At 38.8% G+C, this 19,256-nt stretch overlaps 3 protein-coding genes across 6 annotated transcripts; 1 reads left to right on the top strand and 2 right to left on the bottom strand.

The window, feature by feature from the left end:
- Positions 1–892: 892 nt before the first annotated feature.
- On the bottom strand, positions 893–4,387 carry LOC125217605 (uncharacterized). 4 transcript variants are annotated; one of them, XM_048119126.2, is made up of 2 exons: positions 3,669–4,387; positions 893–1,594 (listed from the first exon to the last, which is right to left on the bottom strand). In XM_048119126.2, exons 1-2 carry the CDS (start codon positions 4,338–4,340, stop codon positions 1,499–1,501), a joined length of 768 nt encoding a protein of 255 aa, XP_047975083.1. In that variant the 5' UTR covers positions 4,341–4,387; the 3' UTR covers positions 893–1,498. The 4 variants fall into 4 exon arrangements, with proteins under 4 accessions (XP_047975083.1, XP_047975086.1, XP_047975088.1 ...); XM_048119129.2 differs by lacking the exon at positions 893–1,594 and adding an exon at positions 2,275–2,399; XM_048119131.2 differs by lacking the exon at positions 893–1,594 and adding an exon at positions 3,517–3,584.
- Positions 4,388–8,107: 3,720 nt separating this feature from the next.
- Positions 8,108–8,838, top strand: LOC125223241 (uncharacterized). Its single transcript, XM_048126292.2, has one exon. It carries the CDS (start codon positions 8,183–8,185, stop codon positions 8,735–8,737), a length of 555 nt encoding a protein of 184 aa, XP_047982249.1. The 5' UTR covers positions 8,108–8,182; the 3' UTR covers positions 8,738–8,838.
- A 1,273-nt stretch (positions 8,839–10,111) lies between these two features.
- LOC125224557 (rho GTPase-activating protein 5-like) lies at positions 10,112–14,065 on the bottom strand. Its single transcript, XM_048127977.2, has 5 exons — positions 13,487–14,065; positions 12,661–12,781; positions 12,441–12,560; positions 11,246–11,476; positions 10,112–10,680 (listed from the first exon to the last, which is right to left on the bottom strand). The coding sequence occupies exons 1-5, from the start codon at positions 13,855–13,857 to the stop codon at positions 10,192–10,194; spliced, it is 1,332 nt and encodes a 443-aa protein (XP_047983934.1). The 5' UTR covers positions 13,858–14,065; the 3' UTR covers positions 10,112–10,191.
- Positions 14,066–19,256: the final 5,191 nt, after the last annotated feature.

A 19,256-nucleotide genomic window follows, 5' to 3' on the forward strand; every position in this document is an offset into this window, starting at 1 on the left:
CCTAATATACATCTTGGCGGTGGTAGTGATCCATCCCCTCCACTCCTCAGGAAACAGATCAATGAGCCTAACGATGCCCTCATAGGCCTTCACTCCGTATCGGTTAGCCCTGACCCACAGTTTCTCTTAATGGGCAACAAACTCTGCTAGTGAGTCCCCGTAGCATCGATGGTACGTCTGATAGTCAGTGAACAATGTTGTGTGTTCTTTCTAGATTACTTATAATTTAAGTCGGTGAGCAATGTCGGAGATAATAACTCGACGATTTTGCGTTGAGTTAAGGTTTGACCTTATTGGATTGAGTCGATATTAGGTTAACCCGATAATGACCCAATCCGAAGGATTTGCCAGCGATAAACTAAGTTACTACCTCCGTCCCACAATAAGTGTCCCATTTTGTCATTTAGGTCCGTCCCACAATAAGAGTCACATTTCACTTTTACCATAAATGGTAAGTAGACCTCACATTCTACCAACCAATTCTACTCACATTTATTATAAAACAATATATATAAGTGAGACTCATATTCCACTAACTTATTCAACCCACTTTTCTTTACATTTCTTAAAACTCGTGCCCACACTAAATACGACACATAATGTGGGACGAAAGTAGTATTAATTTTATTGGTTGAAAGTTGAGTGATTTTAAAATTTGGCTTTTGTCGGCTATTTTAGTAAAAATGATCAATAAAAGATGAAAAATCTCAAAATCAAACCAAAACAAAAAATTTCAACTATTGAGCGACTGAAAACCAATCTTAATCAAATCGGTATTGTTTAGAATTTTACATGTGTAACCTTAATCTAGTACACTTAGAATACATTGAGGCTTTTGCAGAAAGAGACACCAATCAACCTACATATAAACCTACATATAATTAACAATCAATTTATAAGGATGACATTCATGAAAAAATAATATAATAATTCACAATAATAAAAAAGTGGGCTAATTCAAATTTGGATCCCTGGTTACATCCATGATTCAATGAAGTCAAACAGGAAATAAGAGATGCATGAGTCATGGCATTTAAGAACATAAGCCTTTTGTATATGCTCAGAACACCATTTATCTTCTATATTACTTTTCCTTGAAACTTACTATTTCACTACCGCACACTTCAGATAATCTCCCTATTAGCAGGAGGATCATTAAGATCAAGTTGCAAATAAGATCCTGAAAACAAGAAGGATCCTCTATACCTTTATCTTAATTGTGACCACCATGGTGCAACTACTGTGTGATTCGTGTACCATAAAGCAAATTCAATGTTTATGTCCCATAACTAGCATAAGTTTCATTAATTGGTAAAGTTATTCCAAGATGAAGGATTGTGAGTTTGATTCAAAAGGAAGCCAGGTCCGTGAAGATTGCATGCATCTATATCCACTTGTGGAATAGCCTGATTTGGCCATCTTCATGTGCTCATCACTTCTTGGGGAATAACCACATCATTTTCCCTTACAACCTGATTCGGCTGTTGCGATGTGCTCGTCACCTCCCAGACACATCATTCTGCAAAACAGTGTGATTTGGCCTTTCTGCAAATTCGGCATTTCGTTCACTAGCAAGTAGCAACTGCACAAGGACCTGTCCAGACAATCAGAATGCAATTCCAAAATTCCTTCAGAACGAGAAATATATAGAGACAGAACAACTCCAGTTCCCTCAGGCCTTGCAGATAACAAATGCAGCTGCCAAAAAAAACCCCATCTACTGGAGCTTTGCTGGCTGGCTTGCAGGTTGCAGAAGCTTAATCTGATCTCACAAGATCATCTGATTGAGAACCAAGTGACTGATCACCATTAATAACCCTCAGTTCACTAGAGCAAGCTTTTTCTTTGGCTAGTCAATCAGCTACCTTTTGTCTCTCCCCATTGATAGCAGATAATGCTTTTCCTAAAACTTGTCAATCAAAAGCTGCCGAGGCTTCACCATGTATAGCCCGAATAAAGGTGCTCTCCAATTTGTGATCTGTCTCCAGTTTTAACCTTTTATCCTCCCACATTTGTATCAATTTTCCTGTTGGTGATCCCGTATAAGTTTGTTCATCCGCGTATCACATTTTTTCTGTATTTTCTTCATCTCACCATCATACTATATTTCACTAGCACCAACTTGATAAATCAGCCCCACTTTCTGCCGTACTAGAATCTGGCATACAGCATGCTCTTTATTTGCAGATTTTTTTTTAATATCCTGTTCCACACTTTCCTTTAAATAGGATGAACATTATACCCCCCTGTCATTCACATTTGATGCCCCCCCCCCCTGCTGAAGTCATCTTCACCTACTGCACAATCTCTGTTCAAGCATCTACTGTTGAGAGACCACATCTTTAAATAAACAGACTTGGCTTCTTCTTCAATTGATAGTCCAGAAGCTGTTTTGGTACCTAAACTTGTAGTTTATTGGATCTTCAATGCCCAATGCGCACCAAAAGTAGAATAAAGAGCAAAAAGTGCAATAAAGAGATAAAAAAAACCAAGCTTTTTAATCAGGGGCTATTAATAGCTGAAAATGGCACATTGCCAAACTTCGAAACATTCCAATAACAGAACTGAAAACCAATTAGATTATCCCATATCTGATTTAAGTTCTACGCATGTTCTATTTCATTAGTTTTACTTTTCATGCACTGGTCAAATTGAGTACTTTCCAGCTTCACATAGATGTCTTAGAAACATTATACCTTAGCATAAAGGTTAAGCAATTATTTTATTGGCATCCTTTCCTCAGATCTATAGTATCCACTCATTCACCAGTCTGTAACCTAATACTATCAATAAGGGTCAAAATCGAAAAGAAACATTATTAGCACAACTTGATTGCCAAAAGCAAAACTCAACCACATCGAGGAGCTGCTACTGAAACTATTTTCATTGAGGGATGAGGGATCAATGCCTCCTGAAGATATCAACTCCGCAGAGCAGCTGTGGCAGCGCCGGTTAGCTAACAGGCAAGTTCTTCTTCCTTTCCTGATAGCTCCATAACATCCACTGACAGCTAAAAGTCTACAACATCGCTAATACAAGCAAGATGCTATCTCCGCATATAAACCGCATCAATCATGTAAAAGGAAGCAGTTTGTAACATGTCCAAGAACTATCATGAATTCTGCTAGGCTACTTCAACTTTCTTTTCTACTAGTAGAATAACTCAAATGGATTGAGCACAAGAACATGTACAATCACATTTCCTTCAAGCATACTTCACTTATGAGTTCCAAGGGCTTTTGTTCACATTGTTTGGTTTTGAACCAATAATGCTATACATATATTTTTTTTATTGATTTTTTGTAATTTATGGTTAAGAACCATTGAGGCTCTATTTTACAGAAGTTTAACTCTTGGTCCAGAAATATCCACAATGTTCAATGGTCTCTCCTTCATGATTTCATCACAGGGTATGAAAAATTATGTTGTGGAACTAATGGTCGTTTTTGGAGTAATAAAAATAGCTTAATTACCAGAAATTAACAATAATTCATACGAAGATAAGAAAACTCAATCTTTAAAGCAACAAAAAGAAATAATGAAATTTATAGCTGTAACTTCCCACGTTTATGTACAGAACATCCCTACATATGCAGAAAATCACGCTATCATATTCTAAAACAAAATCAATCAAGAAATCCAGTCTTTCGCCAAATGGCGTTGCGCACCTGCCTGAGATCCCTGCCTTTAAGCGTCCGCCCAGCCCCCTCCAGCACCGAGTTCGCCAGCATCGGCGAATCCCGCGCCGCCACCACCTCGTGCGGCGGCAGCATCATTCCGTTGCTCATCTCCGCCTCCTCCCCCTCTTCCTCCTCCTCCTCCGACACCACTTCCTCCAAATCCCGCGCCCTCCTCCTCAACGCCGCGGGTATTACCGGCACGTTCACCGGCGCCGACTGATGCCGCATCCGCATTCTCTCCACCGGCGGCGGCGGGGGCGGTTTCCTCGGAATCGCCATCCGAGACGAGGACGACGCGGCGGGGGAGGTGGACGACGACGACGAGAGGGAGACCGGGGCGGAGGCCTTGTGGTTGAAGACGGGCCGGTTATCGGATCCCGATCGGGTTTTGCGGTTATCGTTTAGCGCCGCTAGGATTCCGTACTGATTCCTCGGGTGGTTGTGGTTGTGGTTGTGGAGGCTCCGCGTCCGCCTAGGGCTGCCTGAGTGTGTGGGTGAGGATGGAGAGCTCCCCGATGGAGTGTTGAAGATGTCCTGTTCCGAGAGCTCTAGCGCCGGCGCCGCCGGATGCTGACTGAATACTCCGAGGAGTCGATCGGAAGGGGAGCCGTTGCGGTGGTTGCGAGAGCGGGCGGCGCCGCCGCCGCCAAATTCTTCCATTGAGCGTTTGTGTTTGTGAAAAAGAGAGACGTCAGGTTTGATGTGTGTGCAATGTATACACAAATAAATACTCCCTATTTGGGAACAATCACGTGCGACGCACAACACAATATACTCTGTACGAATATATTTATATTTGGTAATTTTCTTTTATAAATAAATGTCATGTAATTTTATAAGTAAAGCCATAAATATATATTTAAGGTTAAGTTTAGTTAATTTTTACAAGGTGAAAAAAATAGAAACTAAGTTAACAAAGAATTGAGACGGGGTTTGCGACAATGACGGTAAGCTGTTATTTGTTTGACATTTTCCTTTACGACCGATGTAGACACTGCTGTATGACATGTCTATACTAATGCTTTAGAGCATACATAGGTCAGCAATAGGCCAGCAATATGCTAGCCATTCTCTCTCCTGCCATGTCAGCAACACTAAAAAATCCACCTGGCACATCAGATTTAGGTCAGCCATAGGCCTGCCGCAATAAAAATAATTCAAAATATACTACATTTACGGAATTAAAATTACGATTAAATTACGGAATTAAATTTACGAGGCATATACGGGAAAATTCATTAATTGCATTTAAAAAAGGTACATAGATAAAAAAAATTACATTTAAAAAGGTACATAATAAAGAAAAAAAACTATCGCCGTGCAATCCTCCGTGCCCACAACTCTTCAATTATATCCTTTTGGAGTTGAATATGAGCATCCACTTGGCGCATGTTGGCAAATTCCTTGAGGCGGCCGGCTTCATTGAGAGGTACCCCCTGTCGTACACTAGGGGTGGCCGTTCCGTGGCTTGGACCGGCTTCATCGTCATTGACCCAACTAGTCAGTTGTACGCCTTCGTCTTCGACGATCATGTTGTGCAGGATAATGCAGGCGTACATTATTTGGGAAACGCATCCGACATCCCACAAACGCGTTGGACCCTTAATTGCCGCCCATCGAGACTGGAGCACACCAAATGCGCGCTCCACGTCCTTGCGCGGCGACTCCTGTCGTTCCGCAAAATAGGCCTTCTTTTCATCACTTGTTTGTCTGATCGTCTTCACAAAGACCGGCCACCGAGGGTATATTCCATCCGCCAAGTAGAAGCCCATATCATGCCGGTTGCCGTTGGCCACAAATGAGACGGCTGGACCGACGCCCTGGCACTTCTCGTTGAAGAGGGGAGACGAGTTTAGGACGTTGAGGTCGTTGTTCGACCCGGCTACCCCAAAATACGCATGCCAGATCCACAGCCGGTAATCAGCTACGGCCTCGAGGATTATCGTGGGATTCTTTGACTTGTAGCCGGTCGTGTAGGCCCCCTTCCAGCCAGTCGGACAGTTCTTCCACTCCCAATGCATACAATCTATGCTGCCTAACATCCCGGGGAACCCATGCTTCTCCCCGTGCATCTGCATCAAATTCTGACAATCTTCGGGAGTAGGGCTTCGAAGGTACTGCTCACCGAAAACGTTTATCACGCCCCCACAAAAATTCTTCAGACATTTCAGGGCTGTCGACTCACCGATGTGGAGGTACTCATCCCACATGTCTGCCGCGCCTCCGTAGGCCAACTGCCTGATTGCCGCCGTGCACTTTTGAATAGGGGTGTGGCCGGGTCTGCCAGCCGCATCGTGCCTGAAGCGGAAACACAGATATTGACGCTCTAATGCCCCAACGATGCGCATAAACAACTCCCTGCGCATTCTAAAACGCCGCCGGAACATGTTGACGGGAAACCGCGGGTTCTCTGAAAAGTAGTCGTCGTACAGCCGCTGATGTGCAGCTACGTGATCCCGATCAATCACTGCTCGGCGGTGGACAACTCGTGGAGGGCGAGGTATCGCCTGCTGTTTTACCCTACGCATGTACCGCTCCATCTCGCGGTTCATGTAGGCATTCATAGTCTCGTTCATCCTCCGTTCGTACTCCTCAGCATCCCCACCACTACCAACACCGCTACCACCCGCGTTACTCATCGCGCGATGATGCTCTTGTACAGAAAGTTAGAGAGAGAGAAAACTCGTTAAAACAAGTGGTGCAAATGAAAATGAAACGAAAATCACGTTTATATAGGTTTGTAAAAAAAAACAAAAACAAAAACAAAAATCGGCGCTGGCTGATCGGCTAGCGCATCGGCCAGCGCCCACCAATCGGACAGCCCACGCCGATCGGCTCGCCGGTTAGCCGCTTGCCGCCTCCAATGGTTCGGCTAGCCGATCGGCCAGCGCGAAGAATCGGCTAGCCGGTCGCTAGCCGACCATTGCGGATGCTCTTATACTCCCTCCGCTCCATAGTAATAGGGGCGTTTTTTCATTTCCGTCCGTTCCATAGTAATATAGTCATTTCCCTTTTTAGCAAAAGTCAACACATTTTTCCACATCTACTTTACTCTCTCTTACTTTTTTCTATCTTCATCTCTCTACCTTTTTCATTTTCCACTTTATTCTCTCTTTATTTAATTCACCTAACACAATTTTTCTTAATCTCCATGCCGAAAAGTTTTGCCTCCATTACTATGGAACGGAGGGAGTACTTTTTATGTATTTCCCCTTTTTTGCTTTTGAAATTGATTACTCCCTTCATTCTTCCATCGCCATCAAAAGTTTCATTTCTTGATGGTATGAATTTTAAGAAATGTTAAGAAAGAAAAGTGAGTGGAATAGGTCTCATTTGTATATATTTGTTTTAAATGAAATTTGAGTAGAATGAGTTAGTAGAAGATGGTACCCTTATTACAATTTATGATAAAAATGAACCGAGACTCCTATTCAAAGGCTGACTAAAATAGAAAATCAAGACTCCTATTCACAGACGAACTAAAATGAAAAAACAAGACTCCTATTCACAGACGTAGGGAGTATATTCTATCATTTTGTCTTCATTAAAAGTCATGTTTCACTCATCTTTTATTATTAAAACAATATATTACCTTCATCCAAACTTAGTTGAGTCATATTTCTGGACATCCCAATAAAATTGAGTCATTTTCATTATTTCAATTTTTGATAAAAATATAACATCTAATCATTCTTATTTTATTTCATTACTTATTTTACTTTCTCTTATCTCTCCTATTTTTTTCTCTTTTATTTTACTTTATTTTCATTTAATCCATTCAACACTATGTTCAAATTTCTGCCCCAAAAATTTTGACCCAACTTAGTTGGGATGAATGTAGTATACAAGTGAAACTCATATTTCACTAACTTATTTAATCCATTTTTTTTATAATTCTTAAAATCCGTACCGAAACCAAGTGGATTCTTATTAGGAGACGGAGAGAGTAATTGTGATGAATTTCACTGTCGATTTAATGGGACCATCTCCATTACAACAATGTTAAAATTTATATAAATAAAAGAAAATATAAAGATATTTTGAGAAATTTTAAAATATATTTTAAAAATTAATATATTTTTATAGTATTTTTCTAATAATTTTTATAATTATATTAATAAAAATTTAAACTATATGTATGTTAAATAAAATAATATTAAAATTTATTTTTTATTTAATTAAATTATATGTATATTTGTATTTATTTTTGAAAAAGAAATAATTGAACGACTTTGAAATTGAGGAAGTGTTATATATTTTTGAAATTTATATTTTTATGAAAGAAGGTTTTCATAATTTGAATTGAGTCAGTATCATTAATAAATTAGAGTGTTGTTAGGAATGCGGTAGACTAAATTATTAATTATGTTTAGAATTATACTCGACGTTCAAAATTCGTATTATAGAAAAATTAGGGGTGCATCCGTCATTTGAGCACATCCACTCCACTTTTGCTTCTTCCCTATCCACCCACACAGACACAACCTCTCCACCGCCATAAAATGGGCAAAGACAAGAAGTTCAGCTGGGGTTCCGCCCTGGTCGGCGCGGCGGCCGCGTCCGCCGCCAGCCTGCTCCTGTCCTCGAAGCCTCGCGACCCGACGTTCCACCTGATCTCCATCGACATCACATCCTTCAAGCTCAACTTCCCTGTGCTGGACGCCGAGACCATCCTGACCGTCCACGTCACCAACCCAAACGTGGCGCCCATCCAGTACTCCGACACCGTGATGTCGATCTACTACGCGGGCGCGCTCCTGGGGTCGGCCCCCGTGGAGGCCGGGTCGCAGCCGCCGCGGTCGTGCCAGCTGCTGCGGCTGCCCGCGCGGCTGAGCGGGCTCCAGCTGGCCCAGCACGCGAAGAGGTTCGTGGCGGACGTGGGGCGCCGGGAGATGGTGCTGGACTCCACCGTCGACATCAGCGGCACCGCCAAGGTGCTCTGGTGGAACCACGGGTTCAAGGTCCACGTCGACAGCCGCGTATTCGTGGATCCGGTTTATCTTGATGTAATTGATCAGGAAAATCAAGCTAAGTTGGAATTGTTTGTCGATTCCTGAACATTCATTTCAATGTTTCCTTTTCCAATCTGTTATTTCATTCATGTAATACTCCATCACTTGTTTAAATATGAGGTTAAGATGTTCAATTGTGTTTTTCATTCGTATATGAATCACAATTAAGGAGGCGGGTGTGCTTGAAATACAAAACATGTACACAAAAGGTAAAGCAACAACTACTTTGACAAAGACCATTAACTGAAGAGCATGTGTCAAAAGAATTAAGAGGTGAAGGAAAGAATAATGATTTCTATTAAAGGATTCGATGTGAAAAAAGACAAAAACTAATTTTAATCTTACAAAAATCATGAAATGAACTAGTTTTGATGAAATTGTATCTATATGACCAGATTTGATTGTTGTCAGATAATTACCAATAATCTATATTTTTATTCAAATGATTTTTAAGATTACGGTAACGAATCAAAATTTAACCAATTTCACTATTTTTATTGGAATTTACCTAGAGTTTTGCAAGTGTCCAAAAATAATGATGATTGGGAAATTTGTGTAAACCGTTTTACTTTAAATTTGTGTTTATAACAAAAGCAAAAACATTTGCTTTATCGGCTCTCTGATCTGCTGAACGCTGAGCTAGAAATGATCATGGTTAAAAACAGTCTCCGCACTGCAATTCGCTTGCACCGATGATGTTCCTACCAACGTCGAAACAGACGAAAGGTGAATCCCCTTTATGAAGGAATGCATTTTGTAATTGTTCTTGCGCCTTGGAAGAATTTTAACATAAATTAACTTCCGTCCGAGATTGGAGTTACTAAGATGTCTTTACATCTAGCTTACCATGCATCCCTCATGTTTGATTTGGTTTCAAGACAAGAACAGCAATATAATAGACGCTGCTCCGCTTCTGACCTTCTAATTTTCTATGGTCTAGCTTATGGATACTGGTGGTTGGAAATGCTAGCGACAGAGAGCAAGATAGTTCCTTCAACCACGACCATTGGCTCTCGAGATCACTGGAAACGGGTGATGCAAGGCCACGCTGAAGCTAATTCCAAATTGATCTGAATTTTCAGTTTTAACATCTTTACCAACAGAATTTTGAACATGTGTTTAGTCTGTTATATAGGTTGCTATTGCTGATGATAAAGATGAAGCAATTGTTGTTGCAGAATTTGATCTGGACAAGATCAAATCAAAGAGACCAAGTTGGGGGATATTTCGTGATCGACGCCCGGATTTGTACAAGCCTAACATTTCCCCGTGAATCAATACAAACTTTGGCCTTGCTTACTACAAAAATTTGACACGGGTGGAAATGCCTCATCCCATTCGACTCTCTGAAGTTGTGATGAATTTCTACAGCATGAGGATTGAGTAAAAATAAACAAGACCTAAAAGGTGGAACCACAATGACATAATATCCCGTTAAATAGTAGCAAGTGGTTAAAAGGCTAAAAGCATTAGACAAGTTAGAGATAGATGAGGCTAGGCTAGCGCCAACCTTCAAACCATTCATTCATAGAGTTAATACGGTTCAAGTTGCTGCTTCCTTTGCCTTTGTTTTTGCTTTTCATGCCCGAACCTCCAGCTTCACTTCTCGACTCATCTGCTTGCCTCCTCCTGCTAACGACCCCAGGAGTTCCACAAGTCACACTTTCTTCAGATTCTACTCTGCAAGTCGAATGGCTGCGATAATCCTCATCACTAACATTCTCCACTTGGCTCGTCTCCCAATCAGTGTCCGAACCAGGATCCTCTGCCACAAAGTCCTCTATGGTCTCTTCATTTGATTCAGCCAGGCTGTCATGATACCGCGTTGAAGAGATCTGGTTCCCGTTGTCATCAGAATACTCCGTGTGGGGAACACAAGATGGCTCCACAATGGAATCTTCCCTTTCCCGTAGTGTCTTTTCTATAAGAGTCTTCAGGAATTTGATAACTTGTACAGCATAAATCAACGCCGTCAATGGATCAGTCATCTGTAACCCAAACCGTATTAGAAACGAAACAGAAAGATGTATATTGTGCAGAAATAATTGGACAGCTCTCTTATCATCATGCCATATACAACAGGCATTCCTTGAGATCGATCCTTTTTGTATCGGTTACAGATCCGAACACCAATCCATTCAAGGAAACTTTTATCAAAAGAGCTCATAGCCACTCAATGGGTTTACAAAAGGCAAAACCTTCTGTACATCTGGATGTATTGTGCATCCACCCCGATTAAGGTTAACCAATCTCAAATTAAGTTTTTATAAGACTGCAGTTATTATCACAATTAGGACTTATTTAGGATGGATGCACTGGAATGTGCATCTTACATACATTTGTCCTCCTGAGTAGATGACTATTGAAATTTGGAGGGCTAAAAACCTACAGGCTTCTCAATTTTTGAACTGTTCTTTTCAACTTGTCCTACATACTTCCAAATTATTGACTAAACTCATAAGATAGGTATCATGCTGAAAAATGTTAGTGGGGAAGTTTATTAATGAATTGAAAAATAATGTTTTCAGTGTCAGAAACCAAATGCAGAGTTACCTGTGTCATGTTAGGAGCGAATACCATAGCGATGTTGTGAGCATTCATCTTATTAAAAATTTCATGCTGGACTACATCTGCCATTAGGTTGATTGCCCAGTCAAACAGAGCAACTTCTGTTTGCGGTAGAAGCCCTATGAGCGCATCACAGTCATCTTCTGACCGGCATTGCATCACCTGCTCGGGTGAAAGAGAATCCAGTAGCCCACTTGGAAGTTCTCTGAACCAAGCCTGCAAAAATCAAATGAGAAGCATTAGTTAGTGGTTCTGCAACAAAAAATCCGTATAATTCTTGCTCGCTGATCAATAGAAAGAGCCAATCACATACACAGCATTTCAAGCTGAAACTAGAACCATTAAGTAATACATTTGAAAATTGATAAATCAGATTAATAACCAACTGCACTTGAAGATAAAGACCGGAAGAATTAACAATTGAAAGCACACCATTTAAGACCGAAGCTGGACTTGAAACTTGAATAGCAAGATATATTAACAGCAAGAATCTATAGAGTATTGCCACAAGTTCATATGGTTTAGCATTATGTTTTTATTGGTTTTACTGGTAGGACCAGCCGACCAGGTGAACTCTTATTGGCAATAGTGGAAAGAAGAAAGGAGATTTGGCATGGTTCTCACTGAACCTATGTAATACCAAGACATCGAGTCTTACGCTAGTCATTTAGAACACCAACATATAGAAAAGGACGAAAAAAGAAAACAGTCTGTTATATGAAATCATTTTCCCTCTTGTCAATAGCTCTACCCCTAATTAAGGCCTAATGTATCCAACATAACATGATTTTGCAGTTATAAAAAGAGAATGATTTCATGTGAACCAACATGTAGCTCTTCGAAAATGCGTTATTTATCATGTGTACAGTGGGGGTTCTACAAGAGGTAAATAGCTAGATAGTTTATAGCCTTAATCGCAAAATGAACAAGAACACATCCACCTCAAAGGCAAGGTTAGTTGCAAATCGTGGAAACTTATAATAAACTGTGATATAGGAAGCCTTGATTGTTATCATAGTACTATAACATGTATAACACAGCTATGCCAGCACAAGTAAATGTATACTACATTATAAATAGGAAAGAAGTCAGAGAGATTCAACAGTAGAAAAAGGTTATATGCTAACAAATCACATAAACAAATTTATGCAAAAGAACCTTGCTATAGTATGTAAGGTACCTTGATTAGGCCTGCCAAACAGTGTATATCAGTCCCTTCCGGAACCACACCTCGGTTAAGTTGGTTCCTAACAAACTCTTCCTGGCTGTTTCCTGCAGTTATTCTGAAAATACCTTCAGCCTGAAAATGAAATTGCGACCACTCTGAGAGCCTGGTAATTCAATAATACAAATAAAGCAATCACTAGAATTTGGGCATAAGACTATAATGCAGTATGCACCTGAAGGCCACCTTGAGAATACAAATGCCTTTGCATAAGCAAGAGGATAGTAGGAATACTATTGCCTCGGTGATCATAAGATAGCTGCATGGACTCAGTAGAAACACCAAAAACAGTCGCACTGCACACAGATGAAGACCAGTGAGGAAGTACAGCAACATAATAAAGATAAATCATAGCGTTTTATAGATATTTTGTTAAGTAATAATCTCAGGGATCTAGAATTTTAACCAAAAAGGCTGCATATAATAAATTATGATAATAGGTACTACTATAACAAAGCACGACACATATTCATAGCTGATTCATCCATGTGTAATGCTCAGTCTAACATAAAGGTAGAACCAAGTAATCCAACAAAATAAATGCCAATGATTCCATGTGATGACTCTTTTCCAAATAAGAAACACCCAATCGGATAAAACTTGAGCGCTTAATTAATTATCTGCAGAGGGAAGTCTGATTTATTGACACAGGGAGAAATGATGATTGTCATACATCAACGTTTCCAGTTATGAATTTCTTTCTAAGCAGATGAGGTAACTTACCTATACAACTACAATAACATAAATAGGCTGTCTGGCTAATTCTAAATATGAACAATTTTCCATCTCTTTTATTGGATTAGTAGCAGAAGTAATAAGTGCCAATATTCAGCCTGGTCTATTAGAGAAGATCAACGGCCAAAACCAGAGACACAGGAAACATTCCAACAAATATGATGAACAGAGTCTATTACTATTACACAATGACAGAGTCTAAATCCATTTACATCCAATAAGCACAGTGTTATAACTAAATCCATGTTCATGAAATAAGCAAATACCTAGCACTTGGAGCCCTCCTAAGAAGCTCAGGTTCGAACTCAACAGGCAACCCCAAGAAACCATCAAATCTATCAAAAGTCACATGATTAACATGCTCCACATTGGTCGGCCAGCCGATATCCATACCGTCGCTTCCGGTCTTGCAAGTCACCCAAAATCTCTTCCTGAACAGAGCAACCAACAATGCCAAAACGGATAGTTGATCTTGATCCCTCCTCTCATTATCCCCCCTTTCCCCCACTTGTTCTTCCTCTCTCATTATACAACATATCTCATCACCTCCAAACGGCTGAAACAGCGCGTGATTGTGTGTGGGCGTGGAAATTGAACGGGAGGATGAGGAAGAGGGTGAGTGCAGCACCTCTGCCATAGTAGCAAAAAATAACGAGAAATATTCAGTAGTTATATCTGTCAAGATTCGGTTTTGGATCAAGAAACGCGGTGGGTTATCTATGTTGAGCACGAAAAGGCGAATGGGGGAAATTAGACTCGGAGTGATGATGAAGAAAGGTGGCAGCCATGCAAGAAAATGGGGGTTTAGGATGGAAATGGAGGGGATTTTGAACAAGTATGGCGAATTGAAGGAGTCGGATTGGACTAATGGTAAGTGGAGGTATTATTTTGGAATCATAAAGACTCCCTCGTCACATTTCCATAAAAATATATCCATTCTATTTTTGAAAAGTTATACTCTCTTCATCCAGCTTTAGTAGTCTATTGACTTTTTTGCATTCTTTTTATAAAAATGATAAAAAATAGTTAAAGTAGAAAAATGGTAAAGAGAGACAATAATGTAGATAAGACTCTTCTCTATTATTATTCTCTCTCTCAATTTACCATTTCTCCTCTTTAACTATTTTCTATCATTTTTAAAAAAAGAGAGCAGAAAAGTCAATGAGACTGCTATAGCGGGACGGAAGGAGTATCAATTTAATAATGTAAGTTCCACTATGCACTAACACTAATTTAACTACCATTCTCCTTATCTATTGCTCATATTTTTATGGGACGGAAAGAATACTATATACATGCATTAAAACAAGGGAAAATTGCTCACAAGCTTTTGGGAAAAGTTTGGTTTTTCCCCATAAACTATAAATGTTGCGCCTAAAGTCACGAACTTTATCAGATTGTGCAAATTTTCCAAACTACCGACCTGAAGACATATTTCCGTTAAAAAATTATCCCACGTGGCATGCCGGAGGCGTGATTTGGCAAAATTTATGACTGGGCACAAAATGACGTTGAGAGTACTAGAGCTTTAACGAGTGCAGTGCAAGTGCGGTATGATATCATGCGATCTAACAGGTCCAAAGGATTCGACTAGACTTCTAAGGCTAGAAAACCGTGGAACTATCAGAAAGGGGTCGTTGGATGCACTCTATTCCCTCAAAACCTCAACCCACTATACTACAACTAGCACATGGAAGTAAAGGATCGATCCCACGAGGATGAAGGTGCTACGAAACTGCATTTGAGGATGTTTTGGAAAAAAGGGGTTGGCTGCTGCCACGCAAATTAAGGGTTGAGTACTAAAACTACTGGGTCTGAGAGACTTAAACTACTTTACTCTACCTACTGGGTCTAAGAGACAAGAACGTACGGAACATGCATGACTTTAAGAAATGAAATATTTGAGGATTAAAACAAAACAACTGGAGTTAAGTAACTAGGCAGACTTTCCTAATTTAGACAAACAAAGGAGAAACAAACAGTGGGGACCAATTTCCTTAAACGATCAGGGTCTGGAAAAGCAGCTGAAAAGCAGAAGTACATGCAGAAAAGTAAAAGGTCTTGCAGAAAGGTGCTAACATAAAGCAGATCCGATTCTAACTACCACCAAACATCATCTTCTTCAGGAATCAAATGAGTATAACAGAGAAAACAGAGCATTTAACATCATGAAAACAGAGTAAACTTCGGATCCAAACTAAAAACGAGAAATTAAAGTCGCAACTAACAGACCTACGCTACTGGACCTAAAAAATGGAGAAACAGAACGTAAACAGAAACACCAGATCTGCCAAACTCCAACTCAAATCCAACATAACTCAACAAATCCAAACAACTCCATACAAAAATCCACAGCCTCCAGCAACCAATAAACAAATCTCAGCTCCGAATATTCCAACAATAATTCAACAACGCAAAATAAAAACAACCGAACAAGCTCGACCGAACAAAATCCAACAAAAGCGAAGGTAAACTTCCATAAATGCAGAGATAGGTTCAAATCCAGTAGATCCAAGTCAACAACTAAGAGTTACGAAACTAAAACGAACGAGTACTTAAAACCGAAAACAAACTAAACAAAGCAAAATAAATATTGTTTCTTCGTCTTCACAAGGCGGTGTTACACAGCAGCAAAATAACGACGATGAACCACCACGGTAGCCGGAATCACCCCATCTCCAAGTGCGCAGAAAGTGAAAATGAGAATTTTTAAAGTGTGGAACTAAGGAAAATGGAACTCTCCTTCAAAAGTGAGCGAGGAGCCTTTTTATATTGATGAGGCTCTGATCCCTAGGGCATCCCTCTGGTAATTTGACGCTTTTGCCCTTGAATAAGACTCTTAAAAAGGAATCTGCTCATGCTCTATTCTGTTCCTGCCGCCAGCTTCTAATTCTCCCAGGTCCGGGCGACGACTTCTGATTTTCACTTCAATTCCATCTCTTTTGCATTTGCCTGGTCAGGTAACAGCAACTCCCGGGTCCGGCAGATTTACTACGCACCTGAACTTATATAACGCACATTAGCGCCCCAAATGCACAGATTTTTACCCTAAACCGATGCATGAAACGAGCCTTATCAGACGTCGTTTTATGCTTTTTTTAATTGAATCTTCTTTACACGTCGCCGATTTCATCCCTAAACCGTTTGTCGACGATTTCACTCTTGTCGTCGATTACGTTTTCCGTCGATTGAATTTAGGTTGTGCTTTCGAAATAAGCCAAAAAGAGGTTATATTACCTGAATTTAGGGTTAAGTCAGAAATTTTGCCAAGTCATGCCTTCGTCATGCCACGTGGGATAAGTTTTTAACAATAATATGCCGCTGGGTCGGGTATTTTGGGAAATTTGCTTGATCCGATAAAGTTCGTGCCTTTAGGCGCAACTTTTATAGTTTGTGGGAAAAACCAAACTTTCACCAAAGTTTGTGACTTTTTAGGCAATTTACCCTTAAAAAAATAGTCTTATTGGAACCATTAATAAAATACTTCTTCCATTCCATAATAATAGAGTCATTTTGCCATTTTTATACGTTTCATAGTAATAGAATCATTTTCTTTTTTTAGTAAAAGTCAATACATTTTTGCACACCTACTTTATTCTCTCTTACTTTTTATCTCTCTTCATCTCATTACCTTTTTCATTTTCCACTTTATTCTCCATTTACTTAACTCACTTAACACAATTTTTCTTAATTTTCGTGCCAAAAAGAAACGTCTTCATTTTAGAACGGAGGGAGTAAGTAGTAATACTATAAAAGTTATTTTAATACGGAGTACTAATGGATAACATGAGTTAATAATGCAAAATTAATAAAATAAGATAGATAAAAATTAAAATATTATTAGTAAAAAATTAAACCAAAAATATTTAAAACTAATTTTGATGAATAACCTAAAATTAAAAAATATGATTAATTTTTGTCGATAGAGTTGGTATAAGATACACATGGGGAGTGATCAATTGCTAACTAATTAGCAATCACAAACTAAGACTAAATCTTAACCATTAAATTAGAAGATCTAGTGGTTGAAATAATGTCACATGTATTATATTTTTAATTAAAAAAATTAATAAATAAAATTAGAGGGTATTAATGTCAATTCTCTCTCATTAAAATCATCTTAAAACTTTAAATTACGTAACTCTCTCGATTTAAATAATTTTTTCGCAAAAAATATATCAAATTAAAGATAATTTTATAAGGATTCCAACGAGATCTCAATTGCATATGTTCCGACGACATTCAGATGATGAAATTTGATATTTTTTATTTTAATTTTCGTAAATGTTGATAACCAGATTTTTATCAACAAATACATCAAAAATTCTCAATAAAATCATGTAAAAATCTCAATAAATATGTGTTGATATTTTCTTGTACTAGTGTTAATATTCTTATGTCATATTGTTGATATTTGTAATACACTATGTAGATATAAAAAAACATTCACGAAAAATATCATATGATAACATAATGACGATATTACCCTTTTGTTGATATTTTGTCTACTATTTATTGAGATTCGTAAGATTTAATCTCAACCACTCATTTTAAAATCTAAGGATGAAGATTTGGTCTTGATTTTGGATTAGGATGCTATAAGCATTAGAATATGACTCAGAGACACATACTATAAGGTTTGTGTTAAAATAACAACACCTCTTAAAGTAACATCGTGACACTTATACAACAATATTATATACGCTACACAACAATCTATAGATTGTTGTATAGTGTGTCGGATATTGCTGGCCAAGAAAAATTATTGTATAGTGTATACCATATTGCTGGCCGTCTTTTTAGGTTTTTTTTTGCCACGTGGCAGTTATTATTCGTCCACATGTACAAATAATTGGCTATGAATGGTGGTATGGTTTTATTTTAAGAGGTGGTGGCACCCTAACTCTCCCCCGTACTATAAAAATAAACAAGTAATGATAATATTACATGGCTATTACATTAATTTTGATTAGATTATATTGTGTATTCGTCAGATTAGTTAGGTAACCACACCAAAAAGTGGTTGACCAAACTGAACAAGCCCCGGGGAGTGCAACCGAAGAACCATGCATGTTAGTATTCGGTTAAACAGTTCTCTAAATGCTAAAAACCGTTGGCAATGTTTGAGTCGTGGACTTGCAATGGGGAGTCGCGCGTGCATACCAGTTGCGCTATCTCCATCTCATCTTTCATTTTTGTGATGAAAATCATTTTATTATCAAATTTTTAGAATATGATTTAGTTTGGTATGGTGTATTTAGTGACTTGTACATATATGATAGTAGTTTGTATCTATGAAAGTGAAATCATTTAATGAACACAAAATCAATAAAAATAATACTAAGACCTAAGTTTTTCCATAAGAAAATACGGACTATTTGGTTTCCTAGTTTTATCAAGAAAAAAATTCACATTAACTCAAGATACTGTCGTACTATATAAACTTGTCAAATCAAGTCAAGTGAACCAAAACGGCGAGAGGTACGATGGACTTCGCAGCTAGGAAGGAATGGCAATAGGGGTGAGGTAGTGGCGTGCATATTTTCTTCTTTCTCTTCTCTTGTAGAATTGGAGAACGGAGTAGGCACAGAGTTAGGTTTTAAAATGTTTATTGTAGAATAATAAGTTAAAATAAATAATTAGAATCAAAATTGAATTTGAACATAACTGAACTCCATCCGACACCGTAATTCTTGGTACCGGTTGACCTCGGTTCTTGATTTAACCAAGTATTAAAACGATAACCGAATAACAGAGTCATAGTGTGAATGTGTACTATTGAAATACTCCTACTATACTTACAAATAATCATGTGCTGAAAATTAAAATTGCTCTAGATTTCAATTTTAAAGGAATTGGGAAGGAAAAGAAAAATCCCATTGATGCGATTGATAGTGATATAGTAAAAATTATGGAATTTTATGAATACCCCATCTTATAAAATTGTGTAATTACTTCAAATTAAGAAAGCAAACCAATCAAGCCCATAAACGAGGCGCTGCCCACGGTTACAGCTAAATGGCATTTTGGATATTC

Source organism: Salvia hispanica, chromosome 1 (genome assembly GCF_029641045.1).
Source record: "Salvia hispanica isolate PSC_SH4W2 chromosome 1, Shi_PSC_v1, whole genome shotgun sequence".
Classification (NCBI taxonomy): Eukaryota; Viridiplantae; Streptophyta; class Magnoliopsida; order Lamiales; family Lamiaceae; genus Salvia; species Salvia hispanica.